The sequence below is a fragment of the Anguilla rostrata genome, chromosome 17, assembly GCF_018555375.3.
Source record: "Anguilla rostrata isolate EN2019 chromosome 17, ASM1855537v3, whole genome shotgun sequence".
NCBI classification, from domain to species: domain Eukaryota; kingdom Metazoa; phylum Chordata; class Actinopteri; order Anguilliformes; family Anguillidae; genus Anguilla; species Anguilla rostrata.
The window spans coordinates 26,304,499-26,329,463 of NC_057949.1; the positions used below are offsets into that span (position 1 = coordinate 26,304,499).

The 24,965-nt window shown below is 50.8% G+C and overlaps 1 protein-coding gene across 3 annotated transcripts; it reads right to left on the reverse strand.

The window, feature by feature from the left end:
- Positions 1–710: 710 nt before the first annotated feature.
- On the reverse strand, positions 711–23,132 carry LOC135242875 (retinitis pigmentosa 1-like 1 protein). 3 transcript variants are annotated; one of them, XM_064314156.1, is made up of 8 exons: positions 23,008–23,132; positions 9,710–9,761; positions 9,381–9,461; positions 4,605–4,726; positions 3,808–3,949; positions 3,509–3,536; positions 3,365–3,427; positions 711–3,005 (listed from the first exon to the last, which is right to left on the reverse strand). In XM_064314156.1, the coding sequence occupies exons 2-8, from the start codon at positions 9,752–9,754 to the stop codon at positions 1,549–1,551; spliced, it is 1,938 nt and encodes a 645-aa protein (XP_064170226.1). In that variant the 5' UTR covers positions 9,755–9,761; positions 23,008–23,132; the 3' UTR covers positions 711–1,548. The 3 variants fall into 3 exon arrangements, with proteins under 3 accessions (XP_064170226.1, XP_064170225.1, XP_064170227.1); XM_064314155.1 differs by lacking the exon at positions 23,008–23,132 and adding an exon at positions 22,629–23,000; XM_064314157.1 differs by lacking the exon at positions 23,008–23,132 and adding an exon at positions 11,400–12,064.
- Between the last annotated feature and the right edge of the window lie 1,833 nt (positions 23,133–24,965).

Consider the following 24,965-nt stretch of genomic DNA (forward strand, 5'->3'; position numbering starts at 1 on the left):
AGGTCATTGCAATTGTGCAATTTTCAGTGTCAGGAGCAGCTCTACGCGTGGCTCGTTCACACAGACCTTCTCTGAAGGGACCGAAGAGGGGTTAGCATTTAGCAACCCAGCATAGTGTTTTGACATCAACATGCAGTGTGTTTGATGTAATATGCATCACTTAAAACTGCCTTAGGAAACTATTTGCTGATCGGAAGAGAGGGCATGAGCTTCAGCTTCATTTTTGGTGGTCTGAGCATGTGCAAAAGTGGGACCGCATTACAACTGATCGGTAACAACTGATCACCATTATCTGTGAAGTGGGAAATTGGTATCCTCCGTATGTAATTAAAATAGCTAAGTAAAATACGGCCACCCCTGAGACAGAAGCCATTGAAGACTTTCAGAGCCCTCCAGGCAATCGCAAAGAATATGCACACCGATATTCAACATGCACCTGTTTAATCACAAAACCAGAAAAGCATTTTTAAAATAAACCTTCAAAAACAAGATGCATTCTGTACAGTAACGCCCCCCCCCCCCTTCCCAATTACTGATATATACATTTGGGCACACAGTATTGTGTGTGTTACAGTAAGAATATATGCAAGTATTTTTCCCTTACTCAAAGGCTATAAATTCAAGATGAAATACTGTTATTTTAGGGATTAATGAAAGAGAGCTAGATTAACACACTAGAAAGTTACAAAAATTCATACCTTTAAAAAAAAAAAAACTTACAAATGAGTGCACGTCTCTCCAGATCTGGATACTTATTATATAATAATACAAAGGTTGTTGCCACCTGAGAGCATCGTGGCTTCCAGGTGTCCTTTTTGGTTCTACTTGAACTTCAACATCAAAAGAATAATTGGTTGAAAAAGAAAGGGGATTTCCTGGCAATGAAAAGGCTGGCTGCAGTTTCTCGTTGTGTCCAGCAGGTGGAGTGGGATGATTGGTCCATGCTTCACACGGGCTTTGTAACAGTCTTGCGCTTAAAATAGTCCCAAGCAGTAAAGATGTTTGTTTTAATGCTGTTACTGTGACAACCAAAAGCCTGATGTTTTATGCAGGAGTTCCACCAAAGCGCATCCCAGATAAGAGCAGTGGAGTTCTGTGCACTGCAGCCCAGGCTTGATTTGTGTTCTGATTCCAAGTTTTTTCAAGTGCTTTTAATTGTAAAAAGAAAAAACTGGAAAAACTTTTTTTCGGTGTGGTTTTTAGGAATGATAAAGATAGAATTTTGTCTTGATGAAAGTTCAAAAATTCCTCTACGGGACTATAGAGGAGCGCGTGCTGGACACGGTCATTAGGACCAGACTGAGCGGTGATGATCTGCTGCACTCCTCCTTGGACCAAGAAAGCGAAGGAGAGATGGAAGGATGCAGAAAGAGTGAGAGAAAAGGAGAAAAAGAGATCTTGAGATTTTGACTGAGGGTAAAAATGGCCTTTTTCTTGAAACAAACTGAATAAAGCATTGTGCCTCTCGACTTTTCAAAGGAGCAAGCAGGAGAGCGTGAGCGAGAGAGAGAGAGAGTGTGAGTCAGTCGGTCAGTGCTGGGGAGTGAATCACATGACCGAGCAGCACTGGCAGGACTTGTGTTTGGGGGGCTCCCCTCCCTCGCCTGGGCTGAGGCTGTCTTTGGGGAGGGGCACCAGGGGCTGGAGCTCGGCGGGCGTGGCGGGTATCTGCTGTCCCGCCGCATGTGGCAGGGGCTGCGCCTCAGACTCGCCCGTCCCCTCCCCCTGGGGCCGGGCCCCTCCCCCTGCCGCGCCCACTGAGGCAGCCCGGGGCAGCTCTGCCTGGGCCTCCGCCTCAGCCTTGCCCTCCCCCTGGGCGTTGGCTGGGGGCGGAGCCTGTGCCGTCACAGCCAGGGGCACGTGGGAGGAGTCCGCTGTGATCTGGAGCGTGGAATCTTCCGGAAGCCGCCCCTCCCGACCCTGAACCTGCTGCTGCAGGGCTGTCGGCTCCAGAGCCCCGCCTTCTTCGCTCTCCGCCCCGCCCTCTTCAGTCTCCGCCCCGCCCTCTTCAGTCCTCGCTCCTCTCTCTTCAGTCTCCGCCCCGCCCTCAGATGCGGGCGTGTCCTCCCCCGGGGGCTCGGAATCGGGCACGGCGCTGGCTTCAGGGGCTCGTTCGGCCCGGGCTGGGATTACAGCGGACTCCTCTGGGGTGGGGGTGCTGGTGGGCGGGACCGAGGGGTTTTCAGCGCCCCCCGATGGCGGCTCGTCTCCCTCGTCTGTTATGATCACGCGCTCGGCGTGTATGATCTCCCCCGTACCCTCCTCCCCGGGCTCTGCCTCTGCGAAGCCCAGGAACGTCATGGTAACCGGGCATCCCCACCCCTCAGCCTCCGTGGTCATGGTAACCGGGTCTCCCCACCCCTCAGCCTCTGTGGTCATGGTAACCGGGTCTCCCCACCCCTCAGCCTCCGTGGTCATGGTAACCGGGTCTCCCAACCCCTCAGCCTCTGTGGTCATGGTAACGGGACCTCCCCACCCCTCAGCCTCCGTGGTCATGGTAACCGGGTCTCCCGACCCCTCAGCCTCTGTGGTCATGGTAACCGGGTCTCCCGACCCCTCAGCCTCCGTGTCCAGCCCTTCCCCTCCCAGCTGGTGTCCCTCCCACTTCTCTGGGGGGCCACTAGTGTGGTACATGACTTCCTGCTGCAATGCACTGTGGGTAATATTACCACCTGCATCGGTGTCCACCTCAAGCCCATTCTCCTCCGCACGGGTGTCTTGAACCTCCTGCTCCTCCCGCTCCTCTCTCCCATTGGGGATGAGCTGTGTCTCTCCCAGCAGTGCCTGCAGCCCCGCCCCCTTCAGGACGTCCAGGATCTGCCCCAGCTCCTCCGGGCTGGGCGTGGCCCCCACTCCCCCCACCGCCTGCACGCTCCGGCACCCATCATCAAACACAGTCTCTCCTGGGGCCCCCGTCTGTCCCGGGGCCACAGGGGCCACAGACAGGATAACTGTGGCCCCCGTCTTCAGGTCTCTCTCCACCTGCAGCTCCACGACCCCCAGAACTAGAGCCAAAGAAGAGAGAGAGAGAGAGCGCCATCCCGTTTAAACAGGACAATGAGGCCATTTCAGTCATTTCAAAGGCCCATGGCCACCATTACTCTTTTTTACCTTTCTTTTTTGAACATGTTGGAATGTTTTTTTAAATCTTGATCCAACAGGGGCCAAGGGCAGTGGGGGCCCTTATAGTACCTCACCATCATAGCTAACCGCTGGCTGCTGGACGTGCAATATGCCGGTTAATGGAACTGGGATACTGGTCAGCTCTCCTGGCCCCCTCATCCCACCTGGCTGCACCCCTGACACCACCTAGCCCTGCCCCTCCTCTCCTGGTCCCACCCCTCACCAGCAGGAGCTGCAGTACCTGATCTCCCCTCTTGTCCGTTTTTGAGGGGGGCCGTCTGAGTGTGGAGGTCTGGCCACGGACCTATGGGGGGGGGAGAGACACGGGGTAAGAGAGAGGCGGGGTCTCGGAACAGCGAGGGGAGAGGGGCGGGGTCTCACCTACCTTCCGCACCCTCCCGTGTCCAGCACTCCTGTTCGGGCAGAGGACAGAGGACATTACATATTATTACAGAAATAGAGGTTCTGACCTGCTCCTGATGCAGATATAGTGCCTAAACATGGACACAGTCCTACTTTTACTTTTTTATGCATCTGTGCAAGACTTTTTTTTTTTTACTCATGATCAAAGGGCCAAGGGCCAAACTGAAGGGTTGCCAAACACAGGTGTGACGGTCACGAGGCAACACTGGGCGTTCATCATACAACAGATAACTACACAGCAGCCATAGCAGCAGAAAGTACCAGGTGCTCGATGTCGCCCCCTGCTGTCTCCACTCTTAACTGGCCAGCGTCCTGCGGGTCCCTGTCCGTGTGGGTCTGTCTGTGTCCAACTTCCAGATCCTTCAGCTCTGCTTCAGCTAGCTGTGAGTCCTCTGTCTGCAGCCTACACACACACACACACATACACAGTTACACACACACACCTACACACGTATACACACACATACACAGTTACACACACCTACACACGTACTGGACACACAGATACATGCACGCATGCATGCACTCACAGACACACATACATACACAGGCACATGCATGGGTGTCGGTGGTGTGTGGTGAGTGGAAGTGGGCAGTGTGTGGGTGTGGGCAGTGGGTGGTGGGTGGGAGTGGGCAGTTGGTTGTAGAGTGGGAGTGGGCAGTGAGTGGGAATGGGTGGTGAGTAGGAGTGGGAGTGGGCAGTGAGTGGGTGTGGGCTGTGGGTGGGAGTGGACAGTGGGCAGTGAGTGGGTGTGGGCGGTGAGTGGGCAGTGGGTGGCTGTGGGCAGTGGGTGGTGAGTGGGAGTGGGCGGTGAGTGGGAGTGTGTGGGAGTGGGCGGTGGGTGGTGGGTGGGAGTGGGCAGTGAGTGGGAGTGGGCAGTGGGTGGGAGTGGGTGTGTGCAGTGGGAGTGGGTGGTGAGTAGGTGTGGGCAGTGGGTGGTGGGTGGGAGTGGGCAGTTGGTGGTGGGTGGGAGTGGGCAGTGGGTGGTGGGTGGGAGTGGGCAGTGGGTGGTGAGTGGGAGTGGGCAGTGAGTGGGTGTGGGCAGTGGGGTCCTCACGCGTCTCTCTGCTGCTCTTCAGGCTCCTGGGCCTGTGGCTCCTGGAGAGGAGAGTCTGCCCCACGGCCATCTGGGGCCGAGGGAAGAGCGTTCATCAACCACTGGTCCCTCAGCGACTTCCTCTGAGCGAGCGAGGAAGAGAGAGAGAGAGAGAGAGAGTAAATAAACAGAGTAAGTGACAGATGGAGAGAAGGTGAGGTGCCTTTCACAGATGCATTTTGTGACCTTCAAATCGGGACCTTTTGGTTTCCCCAGCCAGCTCCCAGAATGCAATGCTCAGGTTCTCCTCTGCTTACTGCTGTGCTCATACCTAAAAGCTCACCATTAACTCTGCTCGTCTTAATAACCTTTATAAGATGTACATTTACATATAGAAAGGATGTCAAATGAAAAACCCCATCCTGATTACCACTAGACATTTTATTACATGTGTTATTAGAACGCGTACTTGTGCTTGGAATCTCCCAGTAATGGGGGAAACAAAGAACTGGGGAAATAATTAGGGGAGGGGAGACCCTTCTTTAAGGGACAGTTCACTTTCTGGAGGCGCTCCATCACGGCGTCAGCTGCTTTGGAGTGTATTTTCTTGGTTTAAAACACAAACCCAGGAATGCTCTGATACCCACCGCAGCAGGTCATCAGAAACGGCAGTATTTAATATTCCTCACTGCACACAAGAACGGTCTCAGCCTGTTGACAACGCACTTGAAACTGAAATAATATGGGAAAACTCCAACGGACTGGCCCTTTAAGGTCTCATTAATTCAAAACAGCAGAGCCCTGCCAGAAGTGGTAGCAGACAAAACAACAGGAAAAAAAATGTGAGTGAGAATAGAGAGAGACAGAAGGCGAGAGCATGAGGTGCCTTTCCCCAGGTGCACCTTGGGATATACGACTGTTCAAATGTCAACCTGCGGCTGCCTGAGCCACTTCCCAGCATGCAACTACCCTTTTGGCCGGCCCTCCCAAAGCATACGACCAGCCTGGTCTGTGGTGAAAACACTCTGGGCTAGCAAGCGCTACTCTGTAGTGAGAGCACTCTGGGCTAGCATGCGCTAGTCTGTTGTGAGAGCACTCTGGGCTAGCGTTGCTCTGGGCTAGCGAGCACTGGTCTGTTGTGAGAGCACTCTGGGCTAGCGTTGCTCTGGGCTAGCGAGCACTGGTCTGCTGTGAGAGCACTCTGGGCTAGCGTACGCTCTGGGCTAGCGAGCACTGGTCTGCTGTGAGAGCACTCTGGGCTAGCGTACGCTCTGGGCTAGCGAGCACTGGTCTGTTGTAAGAGCGCACTGGGCTAGCAGGCGCTCTGGGCTAGCGTGCACTGGTCTGTTGTAAGAGCGCTCTAGGCTAGCGTACATTCCAGAGCACACGGCGGCGCGGCGGCAGAGAGCCAGCTGCACCAGGAGCATTGTTTCTCTCAGATGAGGAAATCGGCCTTGGAGGGTTTTCCTTCCTCTGGCCCAGCGCCTCGGAGGTCACGGACTCTTGGACTGCCGCTCGCCATCGCGGCTCGTAGGAAAAACGCGTCGAATGCCCCGGGAGGGCGGGGCGCATTCTGCAGACGACCGTTTACTCGGCAGACGCTCTAAGCCAAAGCGGCTTCTGAGAGCGTAAAAGAATGATGCTAAAGTGTGTATCACGAGGACTACTGCAAATTAAGGGTACAGAACAGCACAGTGAATGATACAGAGTCTGAGCTGCCTGGCCAGCAAACACACAGCAGCTATCGCTTTTTTCAGCCTTGTAATTAGCACAAAAGTTAGGGCTGGGCTGTTTAACCACCCAGGATTCCTGGCAGGAATTGAAGGACGACGCCGTAATCGAGCGCGCATGCAGGAGACACCGCCACCACCACAGTGTTTCCACAACGCAATCGCGCAGATGACTCACTGCAGCAGCCACAGTCGGCCTGTGAGTAGTACTAGCACAGCAGGCCCCAGTGAGAATCTATCCCACCCCCCACCGGCGCCAGCTTTAAGGCTGGCCTCGTTTCGCAGTCAGCGTTAGCGCCCGTTCAGCCACCTCCTGACCCCCATCCCGCCTGCCTCGCTAGTGCACTGCTGTGGAGCCCATTTGCAAAAACGCCGTCTGGCCAGGAGCCAGGAGCCGTGTTCAGCAGGCCAGGAGGCAGCCACTGCAGGCTGTGACCCGACTGGGGAGGGATCGATGACGCGATCAGCCTGCCGCACGTACAGAGGCATCAGCATCGCAATCAGACGACCGCACATGCAGTCACCGATCAGCCTGCCGCACGTACAGAGGCATCAGCATCGCAGTCAGACGACCGCACATGCGACATAGCTCAGGAGGTAAGACCGATTGTCTGGCAGTCGGAGGGTTGCCGGTTCAAACCCCGCCCTGGGCGTGTCGAAGTGTCCTTGAGCAAGACACCTAACCCCTAACCCCTAACTGCTCTGGCGAATGAGAGGCATCAATTGTAAAGCGCTTTGGATAAAAGCGCTATATAAATGCAGTCCATTTACCATTTACATGCAGTCACTGCTAAAGCACAGCAGGAAACAGTCGGGCCTGTAAAATAGCTTGTCTGTAGCACCTTGTGCTCCTGTCATCACATGCTACCAAACCAGAAGTATAACAAGGTCATGTTCACGGCCCAATAAAGGCAATGAGAGGTGAAAACCGGAAAGGAAACTGAGAATCAAGCTGAAAGCGACAGAAGTAACAGAAAAGAGACGGAGAAGGGAGGGACAGAAAGAGAGAAGGGGGGAGAAAGAGAGGGACAAGAGAAATGGAGTTTAAGAAGAGAGAATGAGGGAGTGACAGAGAGGAGAAGGGAAGACAGAGAGTGGGGTTATAGAGGGGAAGGAAATGGGGATCGAAGAGAAGGGGAATATTGAGACTGAGAGAAATGGGGAAGAAAGGGAGAGTGGGGGAGAGAAAGAGGAGGAGAACACTGTCGGGCAGCAGAGACCGCAGACAGGGAGAGAGGTCTGGGCGTGCTCGTTGTGGGAACTGTGAGCTCACACCGGTGTGAACAATGGGAAAGGCCATTACAGAGAGGAAGATAAACAGCCCCACGTACTCTGCAGCTGGGAGGCAGGGTGAAACATGGGCCTGGCTGTGTGTGTGTGTGTGTGTGCGTCTGCGTGCGCGTGTGTGCGAGTGTCTATGAGAGAGTGTGTGTATGCATGCATGTGCGCATACATGCATTTAGGTCATGTACAGTGGATTCTACTCACTGTGTGTGTGCATGCATGCATACGTGCGTGTAGCTTGTGCACTGTGTGTATTTAAATGTGTGTATGTGTATCTGTGTCTGCGTCTGTGTATGTGTGTACAGTTACATTCCCTGGTGTTACAATGATGGTCGGTCTGCGGATTTTACAGTGAACTTTGGGGTTGAGACTCAAATTTGTGCAACCCAAGTGGGGTGTTTTATTTACCAAAGTGCTCCCAACTATTATAAAAATATTTATATACATATACAAAACAAAAGAATCAGCACATCAATTATGCTCACTCAATTACACCCACCTACTGCCAGCCACACTATGGACGGCAAATGACCTGCTTATATACTCTACATTATGCAGACTATACCATTTGCATGCAATATTAAATTATCTCACGGAAGAAATGACAGTATATTTTTACACACAGAAATTATTACACATATATTATCAGTTGCCACTTTATATCTGATAATCACATATCTGATTGGGTACAAGAAATATTAACAACTACACGGTTGACGGTTCTAAATTCTACGGTCTCCCCCCGTTTAAAAGAACTAATTATTCTAGTCCAGCGCGTCCAATAAAATAATGCAGAATCGTGACATTCGGATTACATCATTCCAGTTTGAACATGGAACAAACGGAACAACGGTTAGTAGCAACTCCATGGTTTACTAAAATAAATCTGTTTATTGCTTGAAACCAGATGTGTGTGTTTAAGTTATTTGCGGTACATCGTGGTGGCGAACAGATGTAAAGTAGCGAACGTGTTTGAGTTGACAAACCGGCAAAAATAAACAGTGCGCACCACATTAGGAAGTGTTAGTCGCGCAAACAGCGACTACACGTAAGCAGATACACGTTAAGGCACAAACAAGTGTCTACGACAGGCAAAGGGTTCAGCCCGACAGAGTGAGGCACAAACAGGGTTACACAGCAGCCTATCAGCACAGAGTGAGGCACAAACAGGATTACACAGGCAGCCTATCAGCACAGAGTGAGGCACAAACAGGATTACACAGGCAGCCTATCAGCACAGAGTGAGGCACAAACAGGATTACACAGGCAGCCTATCAGCACAGAGTGGGGCACAAACAGGATTACACAGACAGCCTATCAGCACACAGTGCGGCACAAACAGGATTACACAGGCAGCCTATCAGCACAGAGTGCGGCACAAACAGGATTACACAGGCAGCCTATCAGCACAGAGTGAGGCACAAACAGGATTACACAGGCAGCCTATCAGCACAGAGTGAGGCACAAACAGGATTACACAGGCAGCCTATCAGCACAGAGTGAGGCACAAACAGGATTACACAGGCAGCCTATCAGCGCAGAGTGAGGCACAAACAGGGTTACACAGCAGCCTATCAGCACAGAGTGAGGCGCAAACAGGATTACACAGGCAGCCTATCAGCACAGAGTGGGGCACAAACAGGACTACCCAGGTAGCCTATCAGCACAGAGTGCGGCACAAACAGGACTACCCAGGCAGCCTATCAGCACAGAGTGGGGCACAAACAAGATTTACACAGCAGCATAGCACAGAGTGAGGTGGGATGTGGTGGGAGGTCTAGACCTTGAGCTGTTGCAGTTTTAGTCTCTCTTCCTCCACCTCTCTCTTCATTTGTTCCTGTTCTTCCTGGAGTCGCCTCTTCTCCTGTTTTTGAGGGGTGAATGAAGGGGGTAAATAATACTTCATATTAAAGTGCCCTGTATTTAAAACTGCACATTACCCTGTAATAACCAGGATTATTACACAGTAACGTGGTCTGTGTTAAATCAGCTGATGTGATTCCTGTTGGATACGTGTATGCTGTGGCTATAGGCAGTCCACAGGCCCAGTCGGGACATTGGAGCACCTTTCTGTCTGTCCCTACCGCCCCCCATCTCCCTCGTGTGACTCACTGAAATGGCCTGCAGCCGCTGCTGGTACTTCTCCACCTCATCCATCCTTTTCCTGCAGGGGGGGGGGAGGGAGGGAGAGAGAGAGAGAGAGAGAAAGTCAGGAGTAGGTCAGAGTACACATTAGTGTCAGTTATTTTTATATTGACTCTGAAAAATGTAACATTATTTTATATGCATGCTCATTATCTGATGCGTATATTCTAGAATGTATGTAGCTGCCTTGGATTTGAAATATGTTTGCAGTTACAGGCTTAATGCATCTACTGTAGGAAATGGCCAATAATTTATAATTATATTATATATTCCACATATGTTGAGGAGTTTATTGTGGGACATACGCAGAATCCCATGCTGCATTGCCAAATTCATCTCCTTAGTTTGGAGCTCAGCACAATCAGCCAACACCCTGCACACCTTAACACTTAGAGAACCACTGGAGCTCGGAGCAATCAGCCAACACGCCGCATATCTTATGGTGCCATGCCGGACCAATCGAGGGGCAGAGAGCGCATTACAGTGTTTCAATGGGCAGCCCGCACACACTTTTTTAACTATGAAAACCACGCCCTCCAAATTGTACTCAAATGGGGCCACGTCGTTAGCTTTGTGCAGTTCGCTGGTGTAGCGCAGGCCGTACGGTCAGTGGCTTACACTTGACTCTTCAAGTAGGCCGACAGGCTACTGCACTTTTGGTTCACAATTCGTTCACAATTTTAGTGAATTTTAAGTGAACCGAAAGAGAAAGTGTGAGGGGGGGGAAAAATAAGGCAAGGTTAAGAGTCGGGGGGCGGGGGGCCTTCCTGTTTAGGCCTCTTCCTACCAGCCCATGGTTATCTCGCTCGGCTGTTGCTATGACAACCTAGCCACGAATGCCACTCGAGCGGAGCGTGACACGTTCGGGCTGCCGCTTCCCTCGCTGCGAGAGTCTGAGGCCTCTGCTGAGACCGCTTAAATGCGCCGTTCCCGCTCGGAGAGAGGCGGAGAGGGACCGCCCGTCAAACCCACTCCTCATCACGGCGCCGCGGAGCCGCGGAGAGCAGCGGGCGAGCGAGGGAGGGGGGGGAGGGAGATATCGGTCGCACGTCGAGCGTCGGTGGAGACGCTCGAGCGAACGTCATGGAGTGTGAAACGCCGCATATTTGCCCCTTAGGACAACTATGAGAGTTGTGAGGAATTCACTGGCGTGGGGGCGGGGGGGGTATCAGTAGAAGAGACTGCAGTAACAGTACATTTGGCTGGGGGGGGTGGGGGCTACATGCCCAGAAGTACCACGGAGATACATTACGTGAATTTAGCAGATGCTGTCATCGTACCGATTTACAATCCAGAAGAACATAAGTGCTTTCACTTCATTTACATGAGCAATATTGCCAGACCTGGCTAGTGACTACCCTAAACCAGCAAGTGTATATGTAACACACTACTAAAACAGGTAAACGATGCCCAACAAGAACCCAAGTACAAATCCTATACACATACAAACTGCATTCATAGCAAACTCCAAAACCTAAAACCATGAAACATACATTAACATGAACTAGAACAAAATGTGTTAGGCAGTGGGGATGAGAGGGGGCCCCTGGGGTAGTCTTGAGGGGGCGGGTCTACAGTCTGCGTCTGAAGACGGAAAATGTTCTTTATCTGCAGTTACAAATGAAGGGATTTCAGCTCAAAAGATTCTCTGTCTCACTCTCTGGTCTTCTCTGCTTTCACAGCTGCAGGCACCCAGGAAATGGTGCTGAAAGGAAAAACAAAATGGGAGGGGCGTCGCTCCGAACCCAGTGGCCGTCAGCATTTTTGCCCCTGCCCGCGCAAGGCTGCAGGTGAGACAGGTGAGTCGCACCCCGCCCCACGGCTAGCCGTGCTGCAGCGCCGCTAGCTGGTGCTTGGTACACAGATGGGCTGGACCAACCCTAAAACCACACACGGTTCCCATGCGACGTAACTCAGGAGGTAAGACCGATTGTTTGGCAGTCGGAGGGTTGCCGGTTCAAACCCCGCCCTGGGCATGTCGAAGTGTCCTTGAGCAAGACACCTAACCCCTAACTGCTCTGGCGAATGAGAGGCATCAATTGTAAAGCGCTTTGGATAAAAGCGCTATATAAATGCAGTCCATTTACTATTTACCATGCTGAAAAGGAACCACCATAAGAACCCATATACTGTGCCGTACAGACGTCCTCTCTAGGTAGTGGAGTTTTTTTTTACATCACAGATATGATCGTGTGCGATGGTTTCCCATCACCATTATCTTTGGTCAAACACACAGGAAGTACAGATAACAAACCAAAAATAAGTATTCTATATGGAGATTGTGTGTGTACACTTAATAGCCCAGACAGTCCCACCTCACTGTGGTGTGTGCCTTACTGAAAATGAGCAGGAGCTTGCCTGTAATCACCTAGGCAACCACAAAAAAAAAAACGATATCCAATCTCTCTCTCATAGATTAATGCTCATTAAAGTAACCCAGCCACCCTGACATAATTAAAGTCATTTAATGTAAAGCGCTGAGAGGTAATGCTGGAGCATCAGATGCAGTGGAGTGAAGTGGAAACAAGCAGCTAACGAGGGCTCCTAATTTGGAGTGGCGAACTCGGGCTCGTCCGTCAGGCAGGAGCGGGTCGCTACAGGTTCGGGACAGACGCCATTTTTACGGGCTCTGTAGGTTTCGACAGCCGGGCACAGGAGGAGGTCTGCCCCTCGAAACGTCAAACCGCCACACGCTCAGCCTTACGGGAGCTGTCGCCGTGGCTCCTGCCTCCTCTCCTTTGATCTGTCTGCAGTGACGTGGGGATATCAGAGCCGTCTGGTGGGGCGGGGGGTGGGGGGGGGCGGTTTGGAGGGGTGCATGGCAGAAGGGAGGTGTAGGTGTCATTTAGCCCCACAGATGGGCTGCAGAGATGGGGAGGGGCTTACAGTGTACAGCCTCGCTGCATTATTGGCCCATTAGCTCATGAAAGTTCAGCCACGCCAGCAGTGATGCGATTTATGGCATTCGCTGCTTAACCCTTTGAGGTGTGAGCTGTCAGGTACATGATTACAGTGTTCTTAACTGATGTAATCAATCACTACTGGCAAAGCAACTGAGTTCTAGAACACTGGCTTTGAATTTTTTGAAAAAAAAAAAACTACTCTTCAAAGGGTTAACCCTTTACCATCCGGCTCTCGAACAGCCCATCCGCGGAGTTCAGCTTGAACAAGCCGTCTCCTGGCCCCAACCCCCACAGGGCACCGGCCTCAGTCACCTCCAGTGCGGATAAACATGCCCACGTAAACTTTTAAAAAATACCTAGGTGTGATTATGGCCCAGGGGCATTATGGGAGTCAATAGCAGGTATGGAGCATTATTTATTTTACTCGGTAGAATGCATACAGCACATTCAGCTCAGCAGTACGTTGCATTTTTATGCAGACGCAGACGTACAGAGTGATTCAGTGTGTACCATGTACAGAGTGATTCAGTGTGTACCATGTACAGATGATTCAGTGTGTACCATGTACAGATGATTCAGTGTGTACCATGTACAGATGATTCAGTGTGTACCATGTACAGAGTGATTCAGTGTGTACCATGTACAGATGATACAGTGTGTACCATGTACAGAGTGATTCAGTGTGTACCATGTACAGATGATACAGTGTGTACCATGTACAGAGTGATTCAGTGTGTACCATGTACAGAGTGATTCAGTGTGTACCATGTACAGATGATACAGTGTGTACCATGTACAGAGTGATTCAGTGTGTACCATGTACAGATGATACAGTGTGTACCATGTACAGAGTGATTCAGTGTGTACCATGTACAGATGATTCGGTGTGTACCATGTACAGAGTGATTCAGTGTGTACCATGTACAGAGTGATTCAGTGTGTACCATGTACAGATGATTCAGTGTGTACCATGTACAGAGTGATTCAGTGTGTACCATGTACAGATGATTCAGTGTGTACCATGTACAGAGTGATTCAGTGTGTACCATGTACAGATGATTCAGTGTGTACCATGTACAGAGTGATTCAGTGTGTACCATGTACAGAGTGATTCAGTGTGTACCATGTACAGATGATTCAGTGTGTACCATGTACAGAGTGATTCAGTGTGTACCATGTACAGATGATACAGTGTGTACCATGTACAGATGATTCAGTAGGTTGTGTGCACTTGTATGGTAATTCAGGAGAGAGAGAAAACGCCCTTTAGACGTGTGAAATGATCGGGCCCTGGGTGTGTGAGCGAAGGCCAAGGCCTAACGTGTTAGCCTCACGCTCGAGGTGCGAGGTCGGGTTTCGCACGCGGGCTGTTGCCATGGCGAGGCAGACGAGCCTAGCGACGGGAATCAAAGCAGCCGTGCGATTCGTCATCGAAGCTGTCAATCGCTAGGGGTGCATTTTAAAGGCGGGGTATCACACACAAAAAAGAACACGTGACCGAGAGCGTGACGCGACTCGGGGGTCCAGATGCTCTGAGGTGCATCTGGTGGGGTTTCTGGACTCCGATTCCCAGCAGCCCTTTCTGCAAGCTGACCTGCGGGCGCTTTGCCAACTGAAGTGTAGTCAGCCCTCCTGGGGACGGACCCCACCCCCAAGGCCATAACAGCGTGTGTCAGTGCAGCTGAAACGGCAGTGACCCTGGGCTGGGGAAAAGAGAAACCGGCTCAATGTCCAGTGCTGTGCTCCAGAGCAGAGCTGTTTAACCTCTACGGGCTTACGAGCTGCACAACGTCTGCTTACTCACGCCAAGCAGTCACGGGTCAGCGGGCGGCTGTACTCTTTGAAATAAATCCCAAATCCCCGCCATCACCTCTTCAAATCACCTCTTCGGGGGCACATCTACTGCTGAGGAAGTGTTTTTTTTTTTAGGTTCCAGTGATTCGGGAATTTTAAACGAATGACCCAGCAGAGCTTTAGAGCGGAGAGAACCATGGCCTGGACTTCCCTGGACATGACCCATTTCAAACAGAACCACAACCACAACCACGCAGACCAGATGCACAGCCAGGGGCCCATTGTCAGTTGCATTGGCAGAGGGCTAATCATAAAATATGAGATTTGAATTGACGCAGTGAAAATTTTTGCGGTGAAAAATTGTCCACATTTGGTTGAAAAGTGAAAGTTTTCTTGCCATCTAGGACATAGCCAGGCTATATCTGGGAGAAACCAGAGCTATCTTGGGGTTAACCCAGATCGCTTTGGTCAAAACATCTCTCAACCCAGATTTCCACTTCTCTAGATCAGAATCAGAATCAGAATCGTATTTTATTGCCAAGTAGGTTTACACATATGAGAAATTTGTTTTGGTCAACACACCGATGTCTAGACTCCAGCTTTTGCTCACTGGGGGAGCTTTAGTACTACAAGAGCACATTCTCCGTTGGTCCGGCACAGTTATGTGTTGGATACAGGATAGTGTTCAGGAGCTGTTCGCAATGTGTAGTGCACTGTGCCGATGGTGACTAGCGTTCAGGAGCTGTTGGAGATATGTAGTGCACTGTGCCGGTGAGGGGTAGTGTTCAGGAGCTGTTCACGGTATGCAGTGCACTGTGGCTAGTGTTCAGGAGCTGTTCGCGGTATGCAGTGCACTGTGGCTAGTGTTCAGGAGCTGTTCGCGGTATGCAGTGCACTGTGGCTAGTGTTCAGGAGCTGTTAGCGGTATGCAGTGCACTGTGGCTAGTGCTCAGGAGCTTCTAGCGATGTGTAGTGCACTATGCTGGTGATGGCTAGTGTTCAGGAGCTGTTAGTGGTTTGCAGTGCACTGTGGCTAGTGTTCAGGAGCTGTTCGCGGTATTTAGTGCACTGTGGCTAGTGCTCAGGAGCTTCTAGCGATGTGTAGTGCACTATGCTGGTGATGGCTAGTGTTCAGGAGCTGTTAGTGGTTTGCAGTGCACTGTGGCTAGTGTTCAGGAGCTGTTCGCGGTATTTAGTGCACTATGGCTAGTGCTCAGGAGCTGTTCACGGTATGCAGTGTACTGTGGCTAGTGTTCAGGAGCTGTTAGCGATGTGTAGTGCACTATGCTGGTGGTGGCTAGTGTTCAGGAGCTGTTCGCGGTATGTAGTGCACTGTGGCTACTGTTCAGGAGCTGTTCGCGGTATGTAGTGCACTGTGGCTAGTGTTCAGGAGCTGTTAGCGGTATGTAGTGCACTGTGGCTAGTGTTCATGAGCTGTTTGCGGTATTTAGTGCACTGTGGCTAGTTTTCAGGAGCTGTTAGCGGTGTGTAGTGCACTATGCTGGTGACGGCTAGTGTTCAGGAGCTGTTAGCGGTATGTAGTGCACTGTGGCTAGTGTTCAGGAGCTGTTCACGGTATGCAGTGCACTGTGGCTAGTGTTCAGGGGCTTGGGTTGGGGGAACATGGGAGGGGGGAGGAAATCGGAGCGGTACCTAAAACAGCTGCCAAGCGCTCCCTTTAGCAACACTGTGTGACCCAGGGTCTGACTCATAGCTGAGCCAGAAAATGGGGGGGGGATGACTTCAGACTCTTCAAACTCGGTTATTTCTTGAGCATGGAGCATGATGGGAAATGGTAACAGAAGGCTGAGCTCTACTCTGAATATAGTGGGGCTGAGCGTTCGGGACCCCCGGAAACATCCGGAAACATCAATGCGCTCTCTGTCACAGTGTTCCCCAGGGCCCGGCCCCCCGAACAATGGATCTCCTGTTCAGGGACAGCCAGGTATGCTACCGCCCCCCCCGACTGGTCCTCTCTGCCCCGCCCACTGAGTGCCACACAGCCCCTTTTATCTTCCGAAATCCGTCCTCGCCACATCCCGCGGGGGGGGGTTACACAGCGTCTCTGAGCGCTGATCTGAGATCAGTCTGTGCAGCTTCCCACAGCAGCGCTCTGTCAGGTCAGCCGGCCGCTCTTCCATCATTGGGTCACGGTATCGTCAAACTGGTGGAATCCAGCGTTCCCATTGGCTCACACCTGGCGAGCGAGGCCAGGGTAGCCGTGGCAACAGTGGAGTGAACTTTACGCTTCACGACATCCTCAGCAGTTTCATAAGCATGGGCTAATGCTTGCCTGGATATTAAAATGACTACTAGAAAGAGACAGGCCCTTCCAAAGTGTGGTGGGGCGTTGTCATGTTCGGTGAAAAAGTATCTCATCTGTCTCAAACACTAAATACACAGCCCTTCCTAAGCAACGATGCATCAGATTCAATGGGGATTGGGGGGGGTCCGCTGACAGGGGGGTCATTTTAGGGGACCTTGAAATGGAAAAGTTTGGCGTTTTGGCTGTAACGTCTGCCGTCCTGCAGGCTGGTCCCTGGCCCTGATGAGTCACGGCGCCGCCTCGCAGGGCTGAAACACAGGAAACCGTGCTCCCCTGCGACAGGAGCAGTCCCCGCCGACCTGCAGGGCAGGATTTCGGCCCTCCAGAAAGGCCTTTTTTCGAAAGCGAGAGGTTTGCTGTTGTGATGTGATTTGCGCACGTCTGGGCAAACTTGCGTGCGTTTTTGCGTACATACAGTACACATCTGTGTGTGTGTGTGTGTGTTTGTGTGCGTTTGTGTGTGCGTGTGCGTGTGTGTGCGTGTGCGTGTGTGCGCGTGTGCGTGTGCGCGTGTGCGTGTGTGCGTGTGTGCGTGTGCGTGTGTGTGCGTGTGTGTGTGTTTGTGTGTGTGTGCGTGTGCGTGTGTGTGTGTGTGTGTGCGTTTTTCAGGGCACACATCTGTACTCTGTGTATGCCTACATGCTTGGATGCATGTGTTTGAGCATGCATGGGTGCACTCGTGTTTTTGCTCTACATTTCAGAGTTTGTGCGCATGCAAGCATGTGCGAATATGTGCACATATGTGTGTCAGACAGTGTGTGCTTTTGAGCATGTGTATATGAGTGCACATGCTTCTGAGGGTGTACGTGTGTGTGTGTACATGTGTGTGTGGCAGTATAGTGATGATCTGATGATCTCCAGCACAGATACACTCTGCTTCCCTACACACACATCCTGACTCACACAAACACACACTTTGTCTCTCTCTCACACACCCACACACACTTTCTCTCTCTCACACACACACACACACACACACACAGGACTGAGCTGTAAAGACAGGAAGAGGAAGAGTGCAGGCCAAGGCCAAGACTGACTCCACCTCCATGCTCTTTAGTGTCCTGAGTGTTTCATGGTCATGGCTCTCTCTCTCTCTCTCTCTCTCCTCCCTCTCTCTCTCTCTCTCTCTCTGTCTCTCCCTCCCTCTCTCTCCCTCCTCCCTCTCTATGTCTCCCTCTCTCTCGGTCCCTCTCTCTCCCTCCCTCTCCCTCTCTCTGAGCTGTCTTTAGTCACAACCCAAAGCCGTGAGTGTACTAATCTGAGCCCCAGCGCTGCCCTGAGAACAGTGCAGCCCGAGGGCATCGTCCCAGGGCAGAACGTACGCAGCAGAACCCCGTCCGTTTGGTCATTTACTGATATCCACCGGACACGCCACTCTGGCCCTCAGACACGAACCCTGCCCCCTTTCACACGGGTGCTTACTAAATACCGCCATGACTGCACGGGACGCCCCCCCCCCCCTCGCCCCTCCCTCCACCGAGTATTTCTCTTATTCCACATCTCTGCAGGTGGTCTGAATTATGTTCTCACCGTGAGTCCGAAGAGTGAAACAGGGAATTGGGAACTGCTGAAGCCCAGCGTTTACCCTCTGTACAGCTGTACAAGGAGAGCGGTGTGTGTGTGTGTGTGATGAGAACACTGAGCTCTGACACAGTCTGGTCTCACCCCTGTCTGGCATCATGAGTGCACACACACAGCGCAGAAATCCAAAAGGCAGCTTTTCATCTCTGCGAATTCCAAGCGCGGGTGCGACAGAGTCAGTCACACGCAGACGCCAGCAAACGGCACTCACGGCTGCTGGTCCTGTCCCTTGAGCTAGTCAGGTTAAGAGCTCTGCGGGGAATGGTAATTCCAGGCCAGTGACCTGTCTGGGATTGGAACCCACAACCTCTGGAATCTGGATGCACTTCCCTCACCTCTCTAGGCCAGTGGTTCTCAAACTCAGTCCTGGGGGGGACCACTGTGTGTGCTGGTTTTCATTCCAACCCCAACTGAGCACGCCCCCACCCACCTCTCCCGCTACAGACATACTGACTGCCTTCCTGTGCTATCGACCAATAGGAAACGGGTTGGGGCGGTACCTGAGCGAAAGCAGACGGGGAGGGGGGGGCAGGGCAGTGCACAGCGGCAGTGAGTGCTCCCTTATGTTAATTTCTGACACCCCCCCCCCCCCCCATAGATAACCTTGAAGAACAGAGGAATTGCAAACTTTGTTCCCCTACCTCAGCCGTTCTCACAGAGAGAGAGAGAGAGAGAGAGAGAGAGAGTACGCATGACAGAGAGCCATGTTAATCTACAACCCGCCATTGTACGCAACTACTGCCATTTCCAGCAGGTTTAGCAACGTGACAGCACTGCAGTGCTTTACTAATACAGTCCCTAACGAAGCAGGTTTGGCATACCCTTTATTCCATTTCAGTCAGTTAGGGAAATGAGTTCAAATTCAATTCACAAACTGAAGGCTTTAACTGAAATTTAAATATTAATTTCCTGAATCGACTGAGCTGGAATGGAATCGCCTCCAGACTCTGATAATCCAAAGCTACCTACACAAGTTGTATTTTTTTAAAAACAGTATCCATAAAGCCTGATATTTACTCAGGCAGGTAAGATTAAGCATCTCTGCTGAAGGGGGCAACGGCAGCATCCTGCCTGGGACTGAGCTGCCCAACCTGTGAAGTTCTAAAGCTGAGCTGCCTCACCTCTATGTCAGGAAGCGTGCAGCCAACATGAAAAGAGGTTGCACTTGAAGCACCATCCTGTTGGTGACGATGTCCCAGCCCCCCCTCTACCACCTTCAAACCAGCGTGCCAGGCTAAGGGCCCTGCATCTCCATGCGCCCCCCCCCCCTCTCTGCCAGCGCTGCCAGCCACTCCACCCTGCCCCCCACCCGTCCATCGGGCACGCTCGCTAACTGCATCAGTCAGGGTCCAGTAGCGTTGGGCTCCGTGTCTGTGCTGCGTTCAGTGTCAGATGGCTCTTCCCTCATTAACATTAGCATCACCACTTTAAATCTGCTTGAACCGTGTTATGTCTTGTGACAGCGATGCAGAACCCTGAGGTGATAGGGGGAGGCCTTAGGGCCTGGAGGCCATACGTTAGCACATGAGCGGGTAGTTCACTGCGCTGCACAGGTCACTGGAGAGCAGTAGAACCAGGGCCTCTGTCGCAAAGCGCCGTGCTGTAGTGTCAGTAACATCATTTACGGTCAAATCGGTGCATTTGCAAGCAGTGAGTTTCCTCAACCCCTTAAGGTGTGAGATCAACACACATCCGACGGGAATGATCGAAACCGAACGCTCTGACTGAACATTCTAATGCTTATGCTGTAACAATCACTGCTGGCAACTGAAAACAATTCTCGAGTTCTAGAACACTGAGCTTTGAAGAAACATTCCGTAGAACTGACTCTGCATCAAGGGTTAAAAAAAACAGCACCTGAGGCTCCTGGGTGGCTCATCTCGTTAAGGCGCCATTCTAGCGTGTGGATGTGCCCCACGGTCTGGTATTAATTCCTGTCCGTTTCCATGCCGACTGCAACCAGCAAACCAGAAGCTGATTGGCATTCGCTTCAACTGGTCAGGAAGGGATCTCCCTTGGGGTAACGCCCTGTTCTCTCACACCAGTGACCCCGCTGGTCACTTAGATGCCCACAATCTAACTGCATGAGTCCAACTGTAAATGGTGCATGAAGAGGTGGCAAAGGAGGTTACACCTCCACACGAACATCTGGCCTCAAACAAACAGACAGACAGACAGCTCACAAATGGGCATGGCACACCTGCTGCCCCAAAGCAGACCTGTTTATACACCCTGGATGAACCCTCAATAAAATCAGCCCTGGGCCCGTATTCATAAAGTACATCAGAGTAGAAGTGCTGATCAAAGATCAGTCAGGCATTTTAGCTCATCATGGGTAAGGTTAGCATATGAACACATGAAGCCTGATCTGAGATCAGCAGCTCTATGCTGAGATGCTTTATGAATACGAGCCCAGATAAGCTTGATTTACAGCTCATCTGCACTCCTGCTTCAAATCTGTGTGGTTCAGTCTCCTGCAGGAAACTCCCTCTCTCTGTCCAGGGGCACACAAAGGAGACTGCAGCTCCAGGGAGAATTACTATCGCACTGCTTAGCATCCTTGTGTGTGTGTGTGTGTGTGCATGCTAAGTGTCCCTGCCAGTGTTAATGTTCACTATTGCTGCAGCATTACTGGATAAGAGCGTCCGCTTAATACCAAATTGTAATTTGCAAACTGTACAAGAAATCATCCTTTGAAAGTGTGTGTGTGCGTGCTTCTGTGTGTGCGCATGCGTCTGTGTGTGTGTGCTTGTGTGTGCATGGCGTGCGTATGTTCGTGTGGGTGGAGAGGTGGGGTTTTTTATAGTTGAAAAGAACTGCAGGGGAGCTGTTAAAAGCTGCCCAGATATCTCTTGGCAACACCCCTCCCATGCTCACCCCCTCACCCAAAACACACAAACATATGCTAACATGCGCGCGCGCGCACACACACACAAACACAGACATCCCAGGTCTTCCCTTAATAGTGTGTGGGTGTCTCTAAGGAAGAATCGCGTGTATCGCGTGCCCCAGGCTGAAGTCGGCAGCTCGTAACCCGGCCAGCGTGTTAAAGCGTGCCATTTTGCGGCTCTGCGCACGGACAGCTGAGGCCGTTTCGCATATCGCCGACAGGGAACTCATGCAGACACGGCCGCCTCTTTTGCTGGCTCGAGATCTATTTTTTGAACGTACAAGAGCAAGGGGGATGATGTCCGTTCTGCAATGTGACAGACTGTGTTGCGTCGCATGACCTCGTTGTCAGTCACACGGCGAACGAACTGCATATTTCTCGCCTGAAACCCCGTCCTCGCTTATATGCGTTTGCACTGACCGCGTGCAAAGATAATTGTGCAAGAGGGGTTTACAGTCTCTTCCCTCCAGAGCATAACGCAGCAGGGGTGTGAGGGGCAGTGTGTTGGGAATGTTGCAGTAGTTACCAACGGGAGACATTTGGTTTCTTGTACCCATGTAGAGAATCCTAAACCTAATTTTTGTTTCTGAATAAGACATTTAAATCATTTTTAAGCTGGCCCGGCAGCAACCTACGTGCAAAAGACCAATTTACTCAACTTGATACTTTCTTTGATTAGCCTACTTGTTTCGCTGCTGAGAAATGACGTGCATAGTGTTTTCTGATGCCAGTTTCTCCTAAATCTTTTAAAGTACACCCACACTGTAATCAGTCAACTCCAGTTCACACACATTGTTTTTTTTCTCACACAAAGTGATCATGGAGTGTGAAATGATAATAAGTGTTCGCACCAATATTCAGCCTTTAAACCAACCCTTCCATAAACTTGTTTCACAAGCCACTGAGCAACTGTTCAAAATGTCATAAACTTAATCTCTGAAAAGAGTCATCGAGGCTTCCTGCTTGTCTTCACATTCGTCAAGTTTACCTGAAACTACTAATCATTAGGCTGCTGCAGTTCATATTTATTGGAGCGCAGTTTAAATTGTTGGCCGCCACTAACTAAAAAATCCTATACAATTTAACCTGTTGCATTAACTTCAGTCCAATTCATATGCTTTTGGCCACTGCGTGACATAACAGCGCCAACGGTTTTATGTAATACCGTTACAAGTACATATATGAGGTGAGAGACCAGAGGTTGTGCGCGCGTACCAGACAGTGAGACCACGAATAAAGAGTTGGCAGTGGCTCAAGAGAATTGGCAAATTCATGGACCAAGTAGCCTATTGTCGTCCACACGATTGAAAGGAAATATCTTAGAGGAAACCTAAATCGCAACAGGAATCAGACTTTGACAACGTGTTTTCTTTAAAAAGAAGTCACCCTTACCTGGCGTGACGAAAGTCCAACTCGAGGTCGAAAAGAAAGTAAACGAATCGAGGGTTACCTACACGCGTTCGACACTCCCACGAATTATGAACTGCTCAATATTTTCCCAAACTCATAAATGTATCGGGCAGAATGAAAAACCAGCGTAAATTTCAGTTCTGTTGTTCGTCAGAGTGGAGAGTCCAAGCCAAACTATCCTGAAACCCCCGTTGTATTTTACAAACGAACATAGCTTAAAAAGAAAGTAACTTCTTTCAACAGAAGACAGCCTATGTTACTGTGGGGAAAAGTCTATGAAAATCCATTTCCCGTCAAAAGCCTGCGTATGTAAACAGTTAACAAACAAAAAAGCAGTCTGAACTGAGAGCAGTCTCCCTACCTGACTCGAGTTCCCTGTGTTAAGAGGCCAAACCCCCTTATGGTTTGTATTTTCCGAAATAGCGGTTTTGCTTCCTGTCAAATCAGCCAACCCGATTTTTCTCTGGTTAAACGGCTGTCAGCAATCACCGAAAGAAGCAGATAAAATGTACAAACTAACTGCGCCGGAACTAATTCTGAAAGAATAGTTCTAAATTGCTCTAACGTGCATCCTACGAACAGGTTATATCAGAGTACGAGTTATTGAAATACAACAAATACAGTGAAACCAACTTTCCAGCCTAAGAATGAAAAATTAAGGGAATAAAAACGAACGCCGAACGTTGACATTTGAATCCTAGTGTGGGATAATAAAATATTAACCATTTCGGATTGTATTTCATCGAGTGAAATGGGAATTAAGCCTGTTGGCTTTATGTGGTTGGTTGATTGTGTTTTTCTGGGGGGAAAAAAGGTGTGTAATATACCCAATATGAAAATATTCAAGCCAATTAAAAAGTACTATATAGTTTAAATATAGGCTACCACAAAGGAAAGTGTGAAACTTTAATTTAAACCAGCCTCTACCCACTACCCTCAAACTACCCACTACCCTCAAACTCTGCCCCCAAACAGATTTGGCAGGGTAGCAGGCATCCATGCAGGTTTAGAAATGACCATTGAGAATGCTAGCCTGTTACTGTCTGAAATAGTATATGTTTTCATTCATGTAATTAGTATTGCATTGCATAAATTTGCATTCGAGTAGCATAGCTTAAGACTTCAGGGTTTGTTTTTCATTCCGCTGTGCTCTCAGTGACCCAGCTCGTATGCTGTGAGCTAAATGAATCATGTCATGCTCTGTAGGCCCAGGAGATTTGGAACAAGGACCATGTTCAGCAATAGTACTAAATGGTACGTGGGGAAATAAGAGAATGGGACAGGTGCGTCTCTCTCTCTCTCTCTCTCTCTCTCTCTCTCTCTCTCTCGCGCTCTCTCTCTCTATCTACATCGGTTGACCTGTAATAGCACTGCTCTTGCCATGTGTGGCCTTGTGAGTGCACGTGTGTGTCTTTACATTAACGTGCTTATCAGTAACATCTTATCTCCGACTCTGTGTGCAGTAAGGAGGCCCGGTTTCCATGGCAACCACAAAATCATGTCGCCAGTACAAAAGCGTCACCCCCTGCCACCCTCCACCCCCCAGCCCTGTCTGTATGTCTGTCTGTAGCACCCGGCCCTGTCTGTATGTCAGTAGCACCCAACCCTGTCTGTATGTCTGTAGCGCCTGGCCCTGTCTGTATGTCTGTCTGTAGCACCTGACCCTGTCTGTGTGTCAGTAGCTCCCAGCCCTGTCTGTATGTCAGTAGCACCCAGCCCTGTCTGTATGTCTGTAGCACCCAACTCTGTCTGTATGTCTGTAGCACCTGACCCTGTCTGTATGTCTGTAGCACCCGACCCTGTCTGTATGTCTGTAGCACCTGACCCTGTCTGTATGTCTGTAGCACCTGACCCTGTCTGTATGTCTGTAGCACCTGACCCTGTCTGTATGTCTGTAGCACCTGACCCTCTGTACTGTAGCACTGACCTCTGTATGTCTGTAGCCCTGACCCTCTCTGTATGTCTGTAGCACCCGACCCTGTCTGTATGTCTGTAGCACCTGACCCTGTCTGTATGTCTAGCACCTGACCCTCTCTGTATGTATGTAGCACCCGGCCCTGTCTGTATGTCTGTACCACCTGACCACGTCTGTATGTCTGTAGCACCTGACCCTGTCTGTATGTCTGTAGCACCTGACCCTGCCTGTATGTCTGTAGCACCCGACCCTGTCTGTATGTCTGTAGCACCTGACCCTGCCTGTATGTCTGTAGCACCCGACCCTGTCTGTATGTCTGTAGCACCTGACCCTGTCTGTATGTCTGTAGCACCTGACCCTGTCTGTATGTCTGTAGCACCTGACCTTCTCTGTATGTATGTAGC

Bases quoted from the DNA above. Each gene is read 5' to 3' on its own strand.
- LOC135242875 (XM_064314156.1), bottom strand. From the start codon at position 9,754: ATGGATGAGGTGGAGAAGTACCAGCAGCGGCTGCAGGCCATTTCA. The intron at 3,537-3,807 runs GTACTTTCTGCT...CTGCCCGAACAG, and splicing joins GGGGCGACATCGAGCACCTG to GAGTGCTGGACACGGGAGGG. The intron at 3,428-3,508 runs GTAGGTGAGACC...CCCCCCCCATAG, and splicing joins GACACGGGAGGGTGCGGAAG to GTCCGTGGCCAGACCTCCAC.